Source organism: Heterodontus francisci, chromosome 15 (assembly GCF_036365525.1).
Source record: "Heterodontus francisci isolate sHetFra1 chromosome 15, sHetFra1.hap1, whole genome shotgun sequence".
Taxonomy (NCBI): domain Eukaryota; kingdom Metazoa; phylum Chordata; class Chondrichthyes; order Heterodontiformes; family Heterodontidae; genus Heterodontus; species Heterodontus francisci.
Window position 1 is genome coordinate 5,123,860 of NC_090385.1, and position 23,859 is coordinate 5,147,718.

The 23,859-nt window shown below is 43.3% G+C and overlaps 1 protein-coding gene across 4 annotated transcripts in view; it reads right to left on the reverse strand.

The window, feature by feature from the left end:
* fgf13a (fibroblast growth factor 13a) overlaps positions 1-23,859 on the reverse strand; it is a 691,434-nt gene that overhangs the window by 84,422 nt on the left and 583,153 nt on the right. For all 4 annotated transcript variants that reach the window (XM_068047092.1, XM_068047094.1, XM_068047093.1 and 1 more), the window contains one exon: positions 15,323-15,426. In XM_068047092.1, coding sequence (XP_067903193.1) covers positions 15,323-15,426 — 104 coding nt within the window. The remainder of the gene's footprint in view (positions 1-15,322; positions 15,427-23,859) is intronic.

A 23,859-nucleotide genomic window follows, 5' to 3' on the forward strand; every position in this document is an offset into this window, starting at 1 on the left:
TCTGTGCTACCCGTTCAGTGAAAATGAATTCCTTAAGGTAATAGGCAAGTCACAGCGAAGAGAAATTACAGTGAAATGTTTGTTTTCTGCACAGTCTGTAAATGGTGTGATCACCTCAGTTATTTATTTTTAAATATTTATGAATTCATATAAACACTGCTTATGAAAACAAGAGACCAGATTATGCCACTGAGAACCATTAAATGCTCAGTTTTTCCCTTCTGTCTCGACAATTCTCACAGAATGCCTTCTGTCTTTGCAAAGTACAATGCTGCTTTTACCTGAAACCAGTATGTAACAAGCCCAACAAGAGAAGGGGCAGTTTTGAATTTAGGTTCAGGAAATGAACCTGGCCAGGTGGAAGAGTTATCAGTGAGAGAGCATTTTGGTAATTGTGATCAGAATTCAGTTAGATTTAGAGTAGTTATGGAAAAGGACAAAGATAGACAAGGAGGAAAAGTTCTAAATTGGGGAAGGGGCAATTTTACTAAGCTGAGATGTGATTTGGCAAAAATGGACTGGAAACAACTATTTGAAGGTAAATTAGTATCAGAGCAGTGGGGAGGAATTCAAGGAGGAGATAGAGAGGGGTTAGAAAAAGTATTTTCCCACAAAGACAAAGGGTGGGACTCCCAAACTAGAGCTCCCTGGATATCAAAGAACATACAGAGTAGGATAAGGCAAAAGAATGGAAGCTTATGTTAGATATCGAGAATTCAATACTGCAGAAAGCCTAGAGGAGTACAGCAAGTGCAAGTGTAAATTAAAAAGGAAATTAGGGAAAGCAAAGAGAGAGCATGAAAAACTATTGGTAAGTAAGTTCAAGGAAAACCCAAAGATTTTTTTTAAATATGTAAGGAGCAAGAGGATAATTAAGGAAAGAGTGATTGGAGATAAATAAAAAGGTATCTAGTATGTGCAGGCAGATGCTGTGGGTGTAGTTCTTAATGAATTCTATCTCCACAAAAGAGGGGGAATGATGCATACATTGGAGCTCAGAAGGAGGAGTGTCAAATATTGGATGTATAAACATAGTGAGAGGGGAAATATTAAGGGGTTTAGCATTTTGAAACATAAGAACATAAGAAATAGGAGCAGATCATAAAGCCCCTCAAGCCTGCTCCACCATTCAATACGATCATGGCTGATGTTTTGCCTCAACTTCACTTTCCCGTTCACTCGCCATATCCCTTGATTCCCTGAGAGACCAAACAATCTGTCTATCCCAGCTTTAAATGTATTCAACAATAGAGCATCCACAACCCTCTGCGGTAGAGAATTCCAAAGATTCACAATCCTCTGAGTGAGGACATTTCTCTTCATCTCAGTCCTAATTGATCAATCCCTTATCCTGAGACTGTGCCTCCATGTTCTAGATTCCCCAGCCAGGGGAAACAATCTCTCAGTGTCTACCCTGTCAAACCCCTTCAGAATTTTGTATGTTTCAATGAGATCACCTCTCATTCTTCTAAACTCCAGAGAATATTTACTCAGCCTCTCATCATCGGACAACCCTCTCATCCTAAGAACCAATTTAGTGAACCTTCACCATACTGTCTCCAATACAAGCATATCTTTCCTTAGATATGGAGACCAAAACTGCACACAGCAGCAAGTAGATAAATTGGCAGGTCTAGATGCAACGTATACAAGGCTGCTGAGAAGCAAGGAAACAGGAAGGAAATAATGGAGGCTCCGGCCATCATTTTCCAATCCTCTCTTGCTACAGGCCTGGTGCCAGAGGACTGGAGGGCTGCTAATGTTCTGCCAATGTTTAAAAGGGGAGAATGGGGTAGAGTGAATCACTACAGGCCAGTCAGAATAACTTCGATGGGAGCAAATTATTGGAAGAAATGCTGAGGGGCAGTATCAAACATCATTTAGAAAGGTACAGATTAATCAAGCACAGGCAGCATGGATTTGTTAAGGGAGGCCGTATCTGACTAACTTAATTGAATTTAAGGAGGTAACAAGGAGGGTGGATGAGGGCAGTGGATTTGATGGAGTCTACATGGAGTTTAGCAAGGTTTTTGACAACGTCCCACATGGCAGACTGGTCCGAAAAGTAATGGGATTCAAGGTCAAGTGGCAAGTTGGACCCAAAATTGGCTCAGTGGCAGCAAGCAAAGGGTTATGGTGATGGGTGTTTGCAACAGGAAGGTTGTTTCCAGTGGGATTCTGCAGGGCTCAGTACTAGATCCCTTTCATGGTATATAGCAATGATTTAGACATAAGAAGTTTGCAGATGATAAAAAAAATTGGCCGTATGGTTGATAGTGAGGAAAAAAGCTGTAGACTGAAGGAAGATAACAATGAACTGGTCAGGTGGGCAGAAAAGTGGCAAATGGAATTCAATCCTGAGAAATGTGAGGTATGCATTTGGGGAGGACAAACAAGGCAAGGGAATGCACAATAAAGTATAGGATGCTGAGAAGGGTTGAGGAACAAAGGGGCCTTGAAGTGCATGTTCACAGATCCCTGAAGGTAACAGGATAGGTAGATAAGGTGGTTAAGAAGACATATGGGAAACTTTCCTTTATTAGCCAAGGTATAGAATATAACAGCAGGGAGGTTATGCGAGAACTGTATAAAACACTAGTAAGGCCACAGCTAGAATACTGCATGCAGTTCTGGTCACTACATTGCAGGAAGGATATGATTGCACTAGAGAGGGTACAGAGGAGATTTACGAGGATGTTGTCACGAATGGAGAATTGTAACTATGAGGAAAAATTGGATTGGCTGGAGCTGTTAGCTTTGGAACAGAGGAGGCTGAGGGGGGATTTAATTGAGGTGTATAAAATTATGAGGGGCTTAGAAACAATGGATAAAAAGGCCCTTTTTTCCTCCACAGAGAGGTCAATAACCAAGGGGCATAGATTTAAAGTAATTGGGAAAGGATTAGAGGAGAGTTGAGGAGAATTCTTTTCTCCCAGATGGTGGTGGGGATCTGGAACTCTCTGTCTTAAAGGGTGATAGAGGCAGAAACCCTCATCACATTTACAAAAACAATTGGCTATGAACTTGAAGTGCTGTAACCTACAGGGCTACAGACCAAGAGTCGGAAAATGAGATTAGACTGGATAGCGCTATGCTGTATGCTGGATGGCCTCATTCTGTGTCATATATTTTCCATGTCTCTGAGAGCGAGTGGTTAGGTTCTACAAATCTACAAAGCTTACAGTCTAATTTAATCAATTCTACACATAAAATTGACTGGGGTCCAGTGAGTGTTGATCAGTAACATGATCCCAGGAGAGTGGTGGTGGGCCCACTGCCCCGTTGGGTGCTGCCCATGTCACCAGTGACATGAACTGACCTCAGCCAGGAATGCAAGTTTCAGGAACAGCAGCTGGTAAAGGGCCGCTGTGCTCTATTAAAGCAGTTCTGAAAATGAAGAGGAATAGAAAGGGCAGTAACAACTACCCATACAACAGGACAAAAGGGAAGCATCGCTCTGATCTCGTCTGTACAATACACTGTTAGGGTCAATGACAATGCGGGACCTCTCATACTGTACAGCACTGATTATTCTTTTGCTATCAGGTAAATTAAAATATTTGGGGAGAAATCCAGTCTTGAGAATTGCTGAAAATAGAGACATGTTGTCAAAACTTTTCCTCTTGCACGCATCAGGACAATACACAAGAATGACCAAAGTAAGGGAAAACAACTTACACTGCATGAGAAGAGAGTGCTGATTGGTTGGCAAGTGAACTCTGATTGGTACAGGCATTGCCATGGAGAATGCAACAGTTTAGGTGACTGACAGTTAACTGCCAAGCTTTGTTTGAAATTTAAATCAGGCAGCTTGATTCTGATCAGTCAAGGCATTGACCTGAGGACTGAACCAGCGAATGGCTGTCACTTATTTTGTTCAGCTGAAACAGGCGCAATGTGTGTACATGTTCTTTCGGTCTGCAAAGAACAGGGCCCTGTGTATTAATATACCCGTGCTTGCAAAGTACAAAACATAGTGTCCAACATTAGATGTGATTCCATGATTGGACAACATTTTCTAAATAATCCGCAGTGTGCTAAGAATTACGCTGACAACCAATTTAAGATTGTCAGTAGGGCTCACAGTGTTGCGTATTTGCACGTACTGGAAGCTACATACACTGTATATACACTGCAGTACCTGCCTGATACATTCAGAGGTTATAGTGTAGTCCTGAGAGAAATGGGGACCATATTTGATTTAGGTAGAATACTGAGCACAGGTGGAATAACTTATTTAAACTGGGTACAGTTAGTGTAGTAGTTATGTTACTGGATTAGTGACCCAGACCTCAGCATCCCTCCCTCAGCCAACATCATTCATACAATTACCGTTGGTAAATGTTATTATATGCAAATTAGCTAGGGGATTTGCTTCCATTACAACGAATTGGGATGTTTCTTAGATGTGGTAGATCGAAAGAACGTGCTTGTGCTACATACCAGCTTCCGTATCCTTCGGATGCCCCAACATACTTCACAGCCAATGTACTACCTTTTGAAGTGTTGTTATAAAGGAAATCACAGAGCCAACTTGTGTGCAGAAGGCAATGAGATGAATGACCAATTAATCTGTTTTGGTGATATTGGTTGAGGGGTCAAATGCTGGCCAGGACACTAGGGGAACCCCTTTCACCTTCTTTGAATAATGCATTGGCTCCTTTCTGGCCTTCTGAGAGGACAGACAGGGCCTCAGATAAACGTCTCAACAAAAAGATGGAACCTCTGACAGTGCAGCACCCTCACTACTGCAGTGGGATTATCAGCCTAGATTATGGGTTAATGTCTTGGAGTGCATCTTGAGCACAGAACTCAGAGTCTGACAGATGAATGTGCAACCGCATAGAAAAACAGGAACACAGGACTTTCTAGACAATCAAAGATCAAACTCCATCTAGTTCACCTTCTACTCTCCTAGTAGTCACATGATCCAATGATAATGAAGTTGTTGACTAATCACAGTGATCATTCTCCATCAATGAGTCTAGAACAGGGCCAGCCATGATGTGAGGAAAACCCCCAGTGCTGGAGAGGTTTGGAACCGATGAATCCGATGTCACCTGTCCCTCCCAAGCTCTACTCCCGACACGTCGGCCGGAATTTTATGCCACCCCAGCAAGCCGGATGGGGGCAGCGGTGGGGGGGGGTTTTGGCATAAAATGGAGTGGGAGGCTCCGGGAGGCCTTCCCGTCCTACTTCCGCCTCCACCCCACTTTACGTAGGACTGGGGTTGGGGAAGAAAACGGGCCACCTGCCCCAGGCCAAGCAAGGCCCTTAAGATGCCAATTAACGGCAACATAAGGACCTTTGTCCGCCTCCACGGGGATTTTATCCGTGGCAAGCGGGCGTCCTGGAGCTGGGAAAGGCCGCCCGGTGAAAGCTGGCGGTCTGTCCACGCCCCAGGGGTGGGCCCTGAAAAACAGTGACATGGTACCCGATTGAGGGCCGACCCCACTTCCCCAACCACCCCCAGGATTCAAGATGGACACCCTTCCCCCCAAACCACCCTTGCCTCGCCGGGGCACGACCGATTACCCCCGGCGAGGCAACCCAAACTTACCTGCATTCCTGGCTCCATGTCAGCGGCTGGGCTGCAGTCCCAGCAGTGGTGACCACTCCCGGTAGCACAGCTGGGACTAAGAGCTGCTGGCCCGATGATTGGCTGGCAGCTCAATGAGGCGGGCCTTCCTCCTGCAAGCATGTGGAAGTCCCGCCTCGGAACAATTAAAGCCTGAGGACCCGTAAAATACAGGGCGAATCCCCAGGCTAGATGGAAGCCGGTTCGCCACCAACTATTACGTCGTTGGCCAGCTCCCATCTGCCTGACGTAAAATCCAGCCCGTCATGCCTCAGATTGGTTGAAATGCAATTCTTTCTTTCCTTGAGTTTGAGATATTTATGGTAGAAAATATGAGAACGTAGGGAATGTAGGAACATTAGGAGCAATGTGAGGCCATTCAGCCCTTCAAATCTGCTGTTCAATCAGATCACGGCTGGTCTGAACCTCAATTCCATTTGCCCTCCTTGGATTCATATTCTTTAATATTTTCACCTAACAAAAATCCATCGATCTCAGTCTTGAAAGCTCTAATTATCCCCTAGCATCCATTACTTTTTGCTGGCGAGAATTCCAGATACGCACCCCATTCACCACCTTCAACATTCACTCGCTTCACCACCAACGCACAGTGGCAGCAGTGTGTACCCTATACAGGATGCGCTGCAGCAATGCACCAAGGCAACTTAGACAGCACCTTCCAAACCCACGAACTCTACCACCTAGAAGGACAAGGGCAGAAGATGCATGGGAACACCACCACATGTAAGTTCCCCTCCAAGCCACACACCATCCTGACTTGGAACTATATCGCCGTTCCTTCACTGTCGCTGGGTCAAAATCCAGGAACTCCCTTCCTAACAACATTGTGGGTGTACCTACCTCACATGGACTGCAGTGGTTCAAGAAGGCGGCTACCACCACCTTCTCAAGGAGAATTAGGGACGGGCAATAAATGCTGGCCTAGCCAGCAATGTCCACATCCCATGAACAAATTTTTAAAAAAATACTGTGAAGAAGTGTTTCCTGACTTCCCTCCTGATTGGCTTAGCTCTGATTTTATGATTTTTCCCCCTTGTTCTTGAATCCCCCACAAAGGAAATAGTTTTTCCATATTTAACCTATCAAGTCCTTTCATCATTTTAATTCATGAGAATATGGGAAAGAGGAGTAAACAGCTGCTGGTCTGAGCATCTTAGTTTGGGATAGAAATGCAATACTGTACTAATGTGCCTCCTGGCTTGCCATAGACATGTGACCGCTACCATGAAGCACTTACTGCAGGCATTCATTCAGCAGGCAGTTCGATAAAGACACAATACATGCAAGACTGTTGTCCTGTGAGCTCATAACATGGTGTTAAAGTGCAGTTGAGATTGAGTTTTGAAGAGCTGTATAGAAGCACAGCTACTAAAAGAGGAACACAGGAACGTACAGAGCTGCAGAAAGCTGCTAATAGCCACAGGAAGCCTCAGAAAAGAAGTGCTGAAACTACTGGGTAAGACACAATGACTGCAAGTCTTCCTTGCGAGGCACCAGTCAAAATGAAAGGTGATATGAAGCAGAACTGGCAGTTTTTCCACTTGCAGTGGCAAAATTACAAAATTGCAACAGATTTAATTAACAAACCAGAGCAGCTACGTGCAGCTATACTTTTATCACTGGGGAGAGATTGTTACAAAATCTATTCCCCCTTAAATCTCTCTGAAGAACAAAAAAAATGGACAACAGAAATTTTGAAAGCCTTGAAGGCACGCTTTGAACCCCAAGGGAATGTAACATATGAATGGTATGTGTTCCATATTAGGGCCCAAGGTGAAAAAGAGTCCATTGATCAATATGTGACTGCATTAATACAGCTCACAGAATCCTGTGAATTTGTGCAACTAAAAGATGATCTAATTAAAGACAGGATTGTATTAGGCATAAGAGATCCCGCAGTGAGAGCACGTCTAGTGAGAGAGGAGAAACTTACTCTCAGGAAAACGATCAACATGTGCAGAAGTGCTGAATTGTAAATCAACAGCTGGAGCATATTCATTGCAGAACAGACCAGGCCTTGCATTATGCTGATGGACATTGCAGGCCGAAAGGGCAGAAAAATCACGGACAAAGGGCCGACTGCAAATGCTGCAGAGGTCATCACACAAAGGAAATGAAGGTGTGTCCAGCGTGGGGAAAGCAGTGTTCTCACTGTAAGAAGCCAAATCAAACTGCACACAAGTGCTTGACTAGAAGGAAGCACAACAAGCAGGTACAGATGAACACTGCAGAGATATCAACCGAAGATTCTGATGAATCACTATACACCATGCAACAGGCTGGTTCAGTCAGGTTGATTGGTGATAAATGGTTTGTGACTGTTGGAATGATGACTGCAGAAGGAGAATATCAAGTCAACATAAAGTGCCAGATAGACACTGGTGTGTCCTGCAACATCATGACCTTCATAGACTTGTACAAAGTGCTCAACATGATGATCCAAAAATGAAGCCCTCAAAAGTAAGGCTGAGGCTATATGATGGCACCATACTAGTGTTGAGAGGACAAATTACTCTGCGAGCCCAATGCAATGACAAGAATGAAGATCTGGAGTTCCAGTTCATAGACAGCAAGCAAAAGCCACTCATCTCAGCCAGAGCAAGTCTAAAGCTTGGACTGGTAATCCCCAACGTGCAAAAAGAGATTTGTAACGTGTCGCAGCACACTAAACCATTGACCGTGGAACAGATCCTAAAGGAGTACAACGATGTGTTTACAGGTTTAGGATGCCTTCCTGGAGAATATCATCTCAAATTAGATGAGAGGGCAAGACCAATTCAGCATCTGCTGAGGAAAGCTCCAACTGCCCTCAAGGCCAGTCTGAAAGACAAGATAGAAAAGCTGGAAAAGAAGGGAGTAATCAAGAATGTGACAACTCCTACAGAATGGATTAACAGCATGGTAGCAATGAAAAGACCTGGAAAGCTGCGAATATTGTTACGACCGCAGCTGGAACAACACACTGTCAATTCAGTACTGTCACTCCACAGGTCGCAACATATTATTAAGCTCTCACACCCTCTCTGAAAAGAACCAAATGAAACACTCTAGTTACCCCAGAATGAAACAGACCAAATCAGGTATCTTTAGACAACAACAAATTAACTATTTCTTAAAAAACTAAATCTTAAACACTATTAAGATAAACCTCAGTCTAAAGACTTTATAACTTCTTATTTTAACCTAACTCCTGCATTCACACACATACACCCAAAAAAAGCTAACAGTTAACCCGTTTTTAAAAGTGAAAGTTTTAAAATTAGCTCTCTTAAGAATAAATAAAATAAGAAAGGCTTTGCGTGTTACATTCATGGTGAATGAGGTCTTCTAATAGAATCATAGAAACATAGAAAATAGGAGCCGGAGTAGGCCATTCGGCCCTTCGAGCCTGCACCGCCATTCAATACGATCATGGCTGATCGTCCTGTTCTCGCTTTCTCCCCGTATCCCTTGATTCCTTTAGCTCTAAGAACTATATCTAACTCTTTCTTGAATATATTTAATGATTTGGTCTCAACTGCTTTCCGTGGTAGAGAATTCCACAGGTTCATCACTCTCTGGGTAAAGAAATCCCTCCTCATCTCAGTCCTAAATGGCTTACCCCTTATCCTTAGATTGTGACCCCTGGTCCTGGACTCCCCCGCCATCGGGAACATCCTTCCTGCATCTAGTCTGTCCAGTCCTGTTAGAATTTTGTGGGTTTCTATGAGAGCCCCTCTCATTCTTCTAAACTCTAGCGAATACAAGCCTAATCGACCCAATCTCTCTTCATATGTCAGTCCTGCTATCCCAGGAATCAGTCTGGTGAACCTTCGCTTCACTCCCTCCTTAGCAAGAACATCCTTCCTCAGATAAGGAGACCAAAACTGCACACAGTACTCCAGATGTGGTCTCACAGGCCTTGTATAATTGCAGCAAGACATCCTTGCTCTTGTACTTGAATCCTCTCGCTATGAAGGCCAACATACCATTTGCCTTCTTAACAGCCTGCTGCACCTGCATGCTTACCTTCAGCGACTGGTGCACAAGGACACCCAGGTCTCGCTGCCCCTCCCCCTTTCCCAATCTATCACCATTCAGATAATAATCTGCCTTTCTGTTTTTGCCACCAAAGTGGATAACCTCACATTTATCCACATTATACTGCATCTGCCATGTATTTGCCCACTCACTCACTGCCCCATGCCAACCATCGAAAGAATTTTGCCACAACTTGCGAAGGCAAAATTCTTCACTACCCTAGATGCGAAAGATGGTTACTGACAAGTGAAGCTGGCTGAAAGTAGCAGCTTTCTTGTGATGGAATATAGGTATAATAGGCTTAATTAGGTAGAATTTAGATACAGTTAATATATTATACCTTTTAGGATTAAAGATTGAATAAATAGTCCGTTTTCAAGACTCACTGACATTCCCCTTTAAGAAAGTAGAGTTAAAAAATTTCAAGGTCCCCTGTTACAATAGAATATGGACCAGAAACAAGTTGGGAAATCCATTTAAGTGTCGCTGTTGCCAGGGACTTGGAGGATAAACACACACATTGAAATATCCTCTGTGACATTAGTAAAAGGTTGCCATACATTTAATTAATTGATGGTGTTGGTAAACGTAGATTGACCCACAAAGAGGGGTCAACCTACCATAAAACACAATTATAAATATTTTGACCAGACAAATTCTCACAACTTCAAGAGCAGGGGAATTCCAGTAATACATTAAGTGGAGATATTAGTTAATGATACTACCAAATATGGATCTTGAAAGCAAGAAAAACACGCACAGAAAGGTAACACCTATATGCTAAAAGGTCATATGACACCTTAGAAACAGTATAAGCATGAGGCTGTTTGAAGTAAAAAATTAGAAGTGTTGCATTCCTCAAACAATACTTCTCACCCCATGGTTTACTCAGGGAATTTAAGGTAAAAGTTTACTTTAGATTTTGATGAATAGTCTAAGATATTTTGCTGTAATATTAGCAAGGTTAAACATTTGGATTCTATGTTAGAAATAAGATTATGTGTTACATCTCTTAGTAATATTTGATATTGTGATATATGTATCCACTTAAAAGGGTATTGCATGTTAAATTCTTTAATAAATATGTAAAAGTTAATAAATCGTCTCATGTAACATCCTGTATACAACTACAAGAATACCTCACTGTGTCGCTTTAGGTGGAGAGTTACACAGTGGTGCAGTGGTTAGCACCGCAGTCTCACAGTTCCAACGACCCAGGTTCAATTCTGGATACTGCCTGTACGGAGTTTGCAAGTTCTCCCTGTGACTGTGCGGGTTTCCTCAGGGTGCTCTGGTTTCCTCCCACAGCTAAAGACTTGCAGGTTGATAGGTAAATTGGCCATTATAAATTGCCCGAGTATAGGTAGGGGAGTTGAGGGAAGGTGGGGATGGGGTAGGACTATGGGATTAGTATAAGTGGCTGGTTGATGGTCAGCACAGACTTGGTTGGCCGAAGGGCCTGTTTCAGTGCTGTATCTCTAAATAAATTGAAGAGAGTTTCCCAGACCCTTATAATACCTGGGATATTTATGACTTAGCTATAATTATTTAAAGTAGGCTATCCGAACAATGGTAATATTCTCTGTTAGTTTCTTTCTTTGAGGGAAAGCTATTTCAATTCTTTGGACCCAAATAAGTGTTTATAAGAATTTGTCTGGTTTGAACTTAATTAAAGGAGATGTATAGGGATGTACTCCTGATTTGGTTTAGTCCCAAAAGGGGTTAAAGTCATAAATCACTTCATTCTAACTACATTCTGGATGCTGTTCAGGAGATACAGATGGTTGCACATGCTGTTTGGCATTTCCATGGCTCCAGAGGAGTATCAATGCAGACAGCATGAGATAGTTCATGATCTTCCCGGAGTGGAAGCTATAGTGGATGATCTGCTAGTTTATGGATGCAGAGACACAATGGAAGAAGCCATTGCTGACCATGATCAAAATCTAGTGCGACTGCTAGACAGAGCTTGCCAGATGAACCTAAAGCTGAACAAGAAAAAAATTGCAATTAAAGCTGCCCAAAGTCAAGTGTGTAGGTCATGTACTGACAGCAAAAGGTCTCCGTCTGGATCCCGAAAAGGTGAGGGCGGTAGCAGCGATGCGGCGACCGACAGATGTAAAAGCAGTGCAACGATTTGTTGGATTCATCAACTATTTAGCAAAATGCTTGCCCAATTTGTCATTGGAGTGTGAACCATTACGCCAACTCACCACCAAGAATGTACAGTGGTATTGGGGCACAGAACAAGAAGCAGCACTCAATAAAATCAAGCACTCGTGACGGCAACACCAGTGCTGAAACACTATGACATAAATGATGAAATCACCCTGCTGTGTGATGCCAGCGAGACAGGACTTGGAGAAACCCTAATGCAGCAATGGGGAGGCAGTGGCATAGTGGTAATGTCATTGGACTAGTAATCCAGAGGTCCAGGCTAGTGCGCTGAGGGCATGGGTTCGAATTCCACCATGGCAGATGGTGAAATTTTAATTCAATTAATAAATCTGGAATTAAAAAGCAGGTCTAATAGTGACCATGATTGTTGTAAAAACCCACCTGGTTCACTAATGACCTTTAGGGAAGGAAATCTGCTGTCCTTACCTGGTCTGGCCTACATATGACTCCAGATCCACAGCAATGTGGTTGACTCTGAACTGCCGTCTGAAATGACCTAGCAAGCAACTCAGTTCAAGGGCAGTTAGGGATGGGCAATAAATGCTGGCCTAGCCAGCGATGCCCACATCCCACGAATGAATAAAACAAAAGAACAACCGATTGCATTTGCCGGAGTCATGTGACCTCTATCATGAGGCACTCACTGCAGGCAGCCATTCAGCAGGCAGTTCAATAAAGCCACAGTACAAGGAAGACTGTTGTCCTGTGAGCTCGTAACAATCTTTATCCACTGTGTAATAATTCCAGCACATTTTTATGTGAATACAAACATTCAGAGATAATAAACACCCCCATGATTCCAGCCTGATGCTTTCAGGCACTGGAAAAGTATAAGGTGATGTGAAACCAGGATTGGAAATGTGTACTAGAGAAATGAAACCACCTGGGAACAGACCTGCATTGTACAGATAACTGCTTGAGTGGAGGGACATTGCCTGTGGTCTCATGAATTGAATTGCCTGTGCAATCCGGAGAAGCGAGATATTTGATGTGATCAAAGTGAAGTCAGTGAAATATTTTTTAAGCTGAAAGTGTGCAAAATATCGCTAAGACTATAGACCTTTCTCAGTGTAAACTGATAAAACAGTTGTTCAATAACAAGATGGTAATTGGAAAATGTAACTGTGGCATTATAAATATTCAAAAATCTGAACAGAGGAACAATTTTACCTCATCAAATTCTGGACTGGATTGGAAAAATGTTCACAGTGCAGAATAAATCACTGTTAATAACTATAACACAAGAACATAACAGGAGCTGGAATCGGCCATTCAGCCCTTTGAACCTGCTCTACCATTCAACAAGAACATGGCTGATCTTCTCCCTCAACTCCACCTTCCCCCATATCCCTTAATTCTGTAGTAGCCATAAATATAAGAGCATAATAAATTCAGTAAAATGTTATATTTTAACAGTCCTCAATTAGCACAGAGCTCATGAAGTTGACACAATCACTGTAGCAAGAGATCAAAGAATCATACGACTGCAAATTAACCTCAATTTGAACAGAATTTTTTTTTTTACAACTACAGGCATCTTCCAAGTTAACATTCACATTGCATTCACAGTGAAAATGTTTTCAATTCCTGTTCTTCTTGACTGAGCAAATGTTGGTTCCAGGACCCAGCCTAGAAGTGAGCTGGTTTTTACTGATGAAGATCTGAATACTCGTTCACTTGAAGTGTACTATACTACAGTCACAGGAGACAGAAAGACTGGATGTCAATTACCCCTTTGACGTGGCAGGTTCAAGGAACCCCCTGAGCCAGGATATGCCACACTGGAAAGATGAATTATAAGACCAATACCAGTAATGGCTCACTCTATCCACTATGTTATGTAAACACCAATTAGTTCCATATATAAAATGCTTTTACATCCACTTTTCATCTCTTGACATGTTTCACAGGAGAATTGAGTTCTTGTTTGCTTTAATTGGCAATGTTTTCTGTTATTTCCATTGGTGCGTAACTCCCATCTGAAGTAACACGGATTAGGATTTCAGAATTTGAGTAACATGAAACTTTGAACTAGATCAATATTGGTACGATGAATCACAAAGTTAGGTTTCTCTCCTCAAACTGCTGGTGATTTGTTGAGTCATACATGGCGGCTTTTTGGCCCATCGTGCTTGTGCCTGTTTTTTGAATGATCCAGCCAATTAATCCCACTCCACCCTGCTCTTTCCCCATGGCCCTTTCTCCTTTTCAACTATTTATCCAATTCCCCTTTGTAAGTTATTATTGAATCTGCTTCCACTGCCTTTCAGGCAGCGCGTTCCAGATCACAACAGCTCACTGCATCAATAATTCTCATCTCCTCTCTGGCTCTTTTGCCCGTGACTGCTGTGTCCCTGATATTTAAAAAATTCAGAAGAAGCACTGAAAGAAATCCCTACATTTCAATGTTATGACTCAAAGTTTTGGGGCAGCTTAACATTGTAATATTAATATTTTACTAAAATACCCATTTAAATAAAACGTTACTTTTGATCTTCCAATCTTCTCCATTCTCCTATTTTGGCTGTTTTAATTTGACTTTCACATCACTTATAAATAATATCCCAGAAATTGCACTGTCTGATACTAGCGCATCAATAAAGTAACACCTTCACATCTCTAACAAAATAACAAAGAGGTGTTTCAGGTAAATGTATTAAGGCAGTGTACTGGCTGTGACACGGGACTAACAGCCAGAGTTCATGGTCCAGAAATTTGGGCAAATGCTGGGAAAAAGTGACCATGAAGCTGTTGGATTGTTGTGAAAACACAACTGGTTCACAAATGTCCTTCAGGGCAAGGGAACTACTGTTCTTCCACAGTCTGGCCTATATGTGACTCCAGTGTTTGACTCAATGCCCAATGAATAATGGGATCTGCTTTACCAGTGTTTTCCACATCTCAAAAATAGAAACAAGTGGCAATTTGATCTGATCATTTGAGGCCAAAATGTTCTGATGTTTGGGATTGCAGAATCCATTCCAGAGTGGGTGTAGAATAATACAAAGGATGATTTCTATTGTTGACGGCCATTTGTATTTGACTTCTCCCTGTAACTGAAGAGAACCTCGGGTATGACTTTATTTTATAGTATGTTATCAGGTGTTTTGGCTGCTCTGCCAGTTATCTCATGGTGCCACTGTAAAGCAGAACCCAACTAAACAAGATGCCTCATCAATGGACTAGCGCTTTAAGTGTTATAGGTGAGAGAGGAGGGGGGAAGTCAACTTTGGCAGCAATGCAAAACAGGCAGGTATTAAAATGGGGAAATGATTTACAAAACAGCGACAAACCAATGGTGTTGATTTAACATATAGATTAATAAATTATATTTTTCATTATAAACTGTGACAGTCAGAAATATCAATAGGAATAAACCCATAAAGCACAAGTGTTTGAATATCACTATGAGCTACTGTGTCCAACAAGCACATTGAACAGCATTCTGTCAGGATGAGTTGACATGTCCAATACTGAAACTACAACGTATCCATACAATGCCCAGTGTTTAGTTTCAGTACTTACTGATGTATAAAGGTATCCTTCATTGTTCATTGCCAAATATAATCCTGTTTTCACACCTTGAATGGCAACAACTCGAAGCCCCACTGGTATGAGATTGAATAAAGCTGTGGAAAGAGAAAATTCTGTTTGAAAAGAAAAAAATTGACTGACACAAACTTAAACACATTGCAACGAAAATATCTGTTAAGCCAATGACTCAAAAATTACCACAAGGCCAAAACTAATAGAAGGAACAATGAAAAAAGTACCACATAAAATGATGCTGCTATCCCACACTGCCAGTGAGGATTGAAGAGATGATATCACTGCAAATCATCAAATCATGGATATACAGTCTACGATCCCAAGAATCATTCCCTGCAAGTTCCGATCCAACTTGGGAATGCCAAATTGTGAAATCACTCTTTAACGTTAAGTTTTAATATGCATTTTATTTTTTTAGTTATGCCTTTACTATGCGATCATACCAGACAGGACAAAGAGCAAACCAGGAAAGATTCTAGACCAAGAATATTATTCTGTGATAAGACTGTATTAGAGCAAAGGCTAGGGTCAATTTCAGGCTGAAAATCTCAGTTCTCTTTGTGTCCATGGGTTGAGCAAAGGGGCCTCATTGTTCTATGAGTGTAAATGGGCACAATGAGGCCGAATTTTGGAGAACAAAGGACCCCTGAAAAAACACGAGGTCTGAAATTGGGTTAAGCCATTTTTCATTCGTCCTGTAAGTATGCGATTGAGGGTTCTAGGTCCCCTCACAGAAACTGGTTCCCAATGAGCATGGAAGGAGTTAGATTCTTCAAAAGTCTCTGCAGTCTAAGCAAAAGGCTCAAACTAAAGGCAAGGGTTTTTTAAAGTTTAAAGATCTTCCTGTAGAGCCAGGTTGAGCATTCTCAACCACCCCAACCATCTCCCCGCCGTGACTCCACAACACTCCTGACGCCTACTACCAGTTGCAATCAGCCCTCCCTCCCGCCATCCTGGCCTCCCCTGACCGTCCTCCCCATCCAGCCTTCCTGCTGACCTTCCCCCACCCACCCCATCCTGCTGACCTTCCCCCACCCACTTTTCCGGATCCTGCTCCTCCGCTCACTCTGTGGACCCCCTGCTGTCCTCCTGCCCTCCCGACAAGAAATTCATTTGTGCAAAAGGATGAGATGCCTGCAGCTCACCCCAGATTATTTCAATGAGGAGCAAAGTCCAATTTCGGGCCGGCCTCAGGTGTCTCAGCCCTGTTGTGTGCTGCAGTGGAAATCTGTATTGTACTCTGTTACATGCTATTCGCTGAACTCCAATAACATTGTGGCAAGAATCAAACAACTTTAACCTCCTACACTTTATAGAAATATACATATACTCTCCATATATTTAAATATATTTGTCCAGCACATTCGCATGGCACCTATTTTAATCTGAGTTGCTCCACTTTTACTTCTGCTAAAAGATGCAGGAAGACTGCCATGTGACTAATATTGTTCTGTGGATGTGTCAGCTGTGGCTCAGTGCATGGCACACTCTCTTTGAGTCAGAAGATTGTGGATTTAAGTCCCACTCAAGAGACTTGAGCACATAATCCAGACTGACACTCAGTGCAATACTGAGGGACAGCCACACTGTTGAAGGTGCATTTTTCTGGGATGAGACATTTAACCAAGGCCCCACCTTGCCTCTCAGATGGATGTAGATGGTCCCATGGAACTATTGGAAGAAAAGAAGGCGAGTTCTGCCTGGGCTCAATATCTATCCCTCAACCAATATCATTAATAACAAATTAACAGGTCATTTAACTCAGTGCTAGTTGTGAGATCTTGCTGTGCACAAATTAGCTGCTGCGTTTCCAACATAACAACAGTGACTGCACTTCATAAAGTATTTCATTGGCACTTTGGAACATCCTGACATTGTGACAGAAATGTTGGGGAACACAGGGCTTAGTGAGAGAGAGGAACTGAAAGAAATCAGTATTAGTAGAGAAATGGTGTTGGGGAAATTAATGGGATTGAAGGCCGATAAATCCCCAGGGCCTGATGGTATGCATCCTAGAGTACTTAAGGAATTGGCCCTAGAAATAGTGGGTGCATTGGTGGTCATCTTCCAAGATTCTATAGACCCTGGAACAGTTCCTACAGATTGGAGGGTAGCTAATGTAACCCCACTATTTAAAAAGGGAGGTAGAGAGAAAGCAGGGAATTATAGACCAGTCAGCCTGACATCGGTAGTGGGGAAAATTCTAGAGTCCATTATCAAAGATTTTATAGCAGAGCACTTGGAGAACAGTGGTAGAATCGGGCAGAGTCAGCATGGATTTACGAAAGGGAAATCATGCTTGACAAATCTACTAGAATTCTTTGAGGATGTAACTAGTAGAATTGATGAGGGGGAGCCAGTGGATGTGGTTTATTTGGACTTTCAGAAGGCTTTCGACAAAGTACCACATAAGAGATTAGCATGTAAAAGTAAAGCACATGGGATTGGGGGTAGTGTATTGCAATGGAGAGAAAATTGGTTGGCGGACAGGAAACAAAGAGGAGGGATAAATAGCTCTTTTTCTGAATGGCAGGCAGTGACTAGTGGGGTACCGCAGGGATCGGTGCTAGGACCCCAGCTATTCACAATATACATTAATGATTTAGATGAGGGAACTAAATGTAATGTCTCCAAATTTGCAGATGATACAAAACTGGGTGGAAGGGTGAGTTGTGATGAGGACGCAGAGAGGCTTCAGAATGATTTGGACAAGTTGAGTGAGTGGGCTAATGCATGGCAGATGCAGTATAATGTGGATAAATGTGAGGTTATCCACTTTGGTAGCAAAAACAGGAAGGCAGATTATTATCTGAACAGCTATAAACTGAGAGAGGGGAATATGCAGCGAGACCTGGGTGTTCTCGTACACCAGTCGCTGAAGGTAAGCATGCAGGTGAAATAGGCGGTACAAAAGGCAAATGGTATGTTGGCCTTCATAGCGAGAGGATTCGAGTACAGGATGTCTTGCTGCAATTATACAGGACCTTGGTGAGGCCACACCTGGAATATTGTGTGCAGTTTTGGTCTCCTTATCTGAGGAAGGATGTTCTTGCTATAGAAGGAGTGCAGCTAAGTTTTACCAGGCTGATTCCTGGGATGGCGGGACTGACGTATGGGGAGAGATTGAGTCGGTTAGGATTATATTTGCTGGAGTTCAGAAAAGTGAGCGGGGATCTCATAGAAACCTATAAAATTCGAACAGGACTTGACAGGGTAGATGCAGGAAGGATGTTCCCGATGGTGGGGGAGTCCAGAACCAGGGGTCATAGTCTAAGGATACAGGGTAAACCTTTCAGGACTGAGATGAGGAGAAATTTCTTCACCCAGAGAGTGATCAGCCTGTGGAATTCACTACCACAGAAAGCAGTTGAGGCCAAAACATTGTATGTTTTCAAAAAGTCTTCAATACGATTGCCGGAATATTGTCAGGGCCCATAGCCTTTGCAGTATCCAGTGCCTTCAGTCGTTTCTTGATATCATGTGGAGAGAATCCGATTGGCTGAAGACTGGCATCTGTGATGGTGAGGACCTCAGGGGGAGGCCGAGATGGATCATCCACTTGGCACTTCTGGCTGAAGATGGCTGCGAATGCTTCAGCCTTTTCTTTTGCACTGATGTGCTGGGCTCCCCCATCATTGAGGATGGGGATGTTTATGGAGCCTCCTCCTCCTGTCCATAGTTTAATTGTCCACTACTATTCACGACTGAATGTGGCAGGTCTGCAGGGCTTAGATTTGCTCCATTGAGCTAATGGTAGCACTTGTGGTCCCAGTACATTTCCCCATTTACATGTGGGGCCACAGAGTCATGTCCGTGCAATTGATGGCTCCCTGCATCATTGGGATCTCACTATGCTGGATAAGCCACATGCCCACTCATCCTGCTTCTCTCTGGTTAGAGAGAAGACAATGAAGCCCCCTCTCCTGGTATACTGAGCCTCAGTTACCTTCCGATCCAGTGATTCATAGTGAATGGTCACCAGCTCCTACCTGGAAGGATCCACTGGTGTAGATTTTGAGGGCTATGGTGATTTTGATGCCTACTGGCAATGTCGTCCCTGCCCTGCTCTGAGGCTGCAGGGCTGGTTGAAGGGGGTGGCACAGTTCAATGACCACCTCCTTGGTGAACTGTACACATCTCCTGGCTGAGCTGGAGGTAGGAGAAGTGCTCTCTGAAGACCCTTATTGGGTATGACCTGCTATTGAGACCCCTCTTCCTCCTCCCTCCGGGAGCAGCTTCCCCTCTCTGCCGCCTGTGCTCCATATTCCTGTTGTGTTGCAGCCCAAGACGGAGTGCAACTGTAGCCTCCGCTGCCAGGTCTTCCAACTCCACTGAACTCCATCTAAAAGTCCAGCACCACTCCCTTCTGACTCCAACACCATCTCCAACAAGACAGTACACTCACTCTACTTCCACTAACTCTGCAGTAGCAGGAGTCAGAAGCACCTCATCTGAAAGTCCCATGCTGATGCCTTTAAATAGTGCTAGTCAGAGGGTCCCTCATGCAGCTGAATCTAGTTAGATGTGCATGTTTATGATGGGGCATTAACAGGAGCGATGAGGTCCAAAATGGCAGGTTGGGCACCAAATCAGCATTTGACACTGAGTGGTGTTACAATCCACCGACTCTGCATGCTTCTGGTACACACATGGCATGCCCACAATAGTGCCCTTCCAAGCTTGGCGATCCGTACAGGCCACACTGGGGGTGACTGGAAGTGGTTTGGCTGCTAATTTTGCCTCTCTGTGCTTCCGTGGTGTCAACACCAGTGGTGTTACGTCACCTAATTTGCAGCCCTGTCCTCTGTACATTTGTAGGCACTACTTCTATTGAAGGGGTGGATTAATGCACAGGGGTATGGGACTTGTGCCCAGGTGTCCCAGCCAGGCCCCTGATGGATGGTGGAGGAGGGGGATGGGGCAGTGGTTGTGTGTGTGTATGGGTGGGGGGGGGGGCAGGGGCACAAGGGGCTCTGAACGGTCTTAGTGTTCAGGGCCCTGAGAATTGATAATGTGGCTCTGCTCCTACTTCCATTTGGTGAGGAGATATTTCTGATTCAAGCTTCCAGATTAACCAAGCAATGAAAGAATTGGCCTCAGGCCAACTCATCTCAGAATCAGGATTGCAATTATTTTTGAGTCCGCCTGCCGGATCACTGCCTTGCACATTCTTTCAGCATAGCTGGAACGAAAGCCTGCCCAGAGGATATCATTTTAGTTAAATGACCCCAGAGCTCAAACTGTTGCTCAGTGAATGACAGTCTCATATCTGAGGCTGAAGTTTGTGGGTTCACATCCCACTCTGGAGACTTGAGTGTAAAATCTAGGCTGACCCTCCTAGTGCAGCACTCCCTGCCACAGTGCCACACTATCAGGTCATTTTTTGGAATAAGATGTTGAACTGAAGCCCCTGTACGCTCTCAGGTGAATGTTAAAGTTCTATGACATTATTTAAAAGTAGAGCAGCAGTGCTCTCTTTGGTGCCCTGGGTCAACATTTAACCTTTTTTTTATTCATTCATGGGATGAGGGCATCGCTGGCTGGACCAGCATTTATTGCCCATCCCAAATTTCCCTTGAGAAGGTGGTGGTGAGCTGCCTTCTTGAACTGCTGCAGTCCATGTGGGGTAGGTACACCCACAGTGCTGGTAGGAAGGGAGTTCCAGCATTTTGACCCAGCGACAGTGAAAGAACAGTGATATAGTTCCAAGTCAGGATGGTGTGCGACTTGGAGGGGAACTTGCAGGTGGTGGTGTTCCCATGCATTTGCTGCCCTTGTCCTTCTAGTTGGTAGAGTCGTGGGTTTGGAAGGTGCTATCTGAGGAGCCTTGGTGCATTGCTGCAGTGCATCTTGTAGATGGTACACACTGCTGCCACTGTGTGTCGGTGGTGGAGGGAGTGAATGTTAGTGGATGGGGTGTCAATCAAGTGGGCTGCTTTGTCCTGGATGGTGTCGAGCTTCTTGAGTGTTGTTGCTGCACCCATTCAGGTAAGTGGAGAGTATTCCATCACACTCCTGACTTGTGTCTTGTAGATGGTGGACAGGCTTTGGGAGTCAGGAGGTGAGTTACTGCAGAATTCCTAGCCTCTGACTTGCTCTTGTAGCCACGGTATTTATCTGGCTACTCCAGTTCAGTTTCTGGTCAATGGTAACCCCTAGGATGTTGATAGTGGGGGATCCAGCGATGGGAATGCCATTGAATGTCAAGGGGAGATGGTTAGATTTTCTCTTGTTGGAGATGGTCATTGCCTGGCACTTGTGTGACACCAATGTTACTTGTCACTTATCAGCTCAAGCCTGGATATTGTCCAGGTCTTGCTGCATTTCTACACGGACTGCTTCAGTGTCTGAGGAGTCGTGAATGGTGCTGAACATTGCACAATCATCCTTCAACCAACATCACTAAAACAGATTATCTGGTCATTTATCACATTGCTACCTGGGACCTTCCTGTGTGCAAATTGGTTGCTGCATTGCTTACATTACAATAGTTATTGCACTTCAAAACTATTTCAAACTATTTGAAAAGCACTTTGGGACATCCTGAGAGTTTAAAATTTGTGAGACAAATGCAGATTATTTCTTCACAGTTCTCAGTAATGGGGTTTGATTTTGTGCAATCTGTTATCCACTGCACTGTTGTTGGAAACAAGTTGACCTAAATTATGCTTCCTACACAATAGGAATCTGTTGTTTGTGTTCTCACTTTGTGTGATCCAAGAAAACATAATTCTCCACCTATGCCAGCAATGCAGGAGCACAATATATCTGTAGAAATATGACTGTGTTTTCTAACATTTAAAAAAAGATTTCCCAATCTTTTTCCCTAGCCCCATTCTCCAGTATAGTTTTGAACATTACAATCGGGACTGCACTTGAAAATACTTCACTGGCTGTAAAACGCTTTGGGATGTTTTGAGGTCGTGAAAGGCATGACAAAATGCAAATCTTTATTTAATCAAGAGCCAGAACTTCAATTCAAGCATGATGATTTATAAAATATCACATTTTTGTAGACCTTTCTTGCTCAGTAGCCATCCTGCAGGTTAAAGCTCCATACAGAACTGGATGCCAAATTTACCCTTCAGCTGACAAAGTGCTCGTTTACACTAAATATGGATGACAAAGTGATCTTGTGCTTTAACGTATTGCGAACCACAGTCATCCAGAAAAGTGTGAGACTCTCAGCTCAATGTTAGCCAGTTGTGGCTCTGTTGGTAACACTTTTACATGTGAGTTAGAAGGTTGTGGGTTTAAGTCCCATCTGGGATTGAAACACAAAAATCAAAACTGATACTCCGCTGCAGTTCTGAGGGAGTTCTGCATTGTTAGAGGTGCTGTCTTTCAGATGAGAAGTTAAACCAAGTCCCTGTTTGCTTTTTCAAGTGCATGTAAAAGATACCACAGCACTATCTTGAAACAGAACAGAGGAGTTCTCCCCGGTGTCCCGGACAAAATTTATCCCTCAATCGACATCACAAAAACAGATGATCTGGTCATTATCACATTCCTGATTGTGGAAGTTGCTGTCCACAGATTGGCTGCTGTGTTTCCTACAAGACAACAGTGACTGCACTTCAAAAGTACTTCATTGACCAGAAGGAGCTACGGGATGTCCTTTGGTCATGAAAGACAATATATAAATGCAAGTCTTTCATTTAGTGCCTCAGTGAAACATAGTGCAATGTAGTGGGGGCCTTTTCTGCTCACTTGTCAAAACATTGACTGGATGGATTCATGTGTGGCATTATCTAGTCACTACTTTATCTGACTTAATCTTTTCTGATGCCATTTTCACCCTTGCTGGAGTCCAACACCAGGGGACTTGACTCTTCACCTGGTCCTTAATTTAAAGAATTGGATAAATTGGGGTCCTTGTGCAACAACTAGCAACATTCTTACTTTAATGTTGCTCTGATGCTCAGTACAAAGACAAATGGCATCACTCAAAAAACTTAATCCTGGTTTGGGAGTGCAACAAAGTTTATGCTGAAGATCTATGAGACTGGCCTTAATGGAGGATTGCTTTATTCCAGAAACTAGGTCCAGAATTTGAGTTCCTTTTTGTACGCCTCTGAGGAGGACAGATCCCGCTCAAACAAACCAGGGTATTTCCTTTGGAACTGAGTATGTCCCTTTTCCTTTCTTTACTTGTCCCTTTTGCCTTGCACCATCTTCCCTTTTGTCATTTAATCACTCCTGCCTTCCATATTATCACAAACCTTTGTCTTTGCTCTCCTCACCCACACTCACACCCACCTTTTTACCACAGCTCTGTACCTGTTTATAAACTGTTAAGTCTCTCTCAGTTCCAACAAAAGGTCATCAATCTGAAACGTTAACTCTGTTTCTCACTCCACAGACGGTGCCAGACCTGCTGTTTCCAGCACTTTCTGTTTTTATGTCAGTATATGATTTGAGCACACAAAGCTTCAAATCAAACCATTGCCTCCCAAAACTCTTCAATAGTCTTCCTCTGTGTCCTCACTCCACTGGGGAGTAATTAAGTCTTT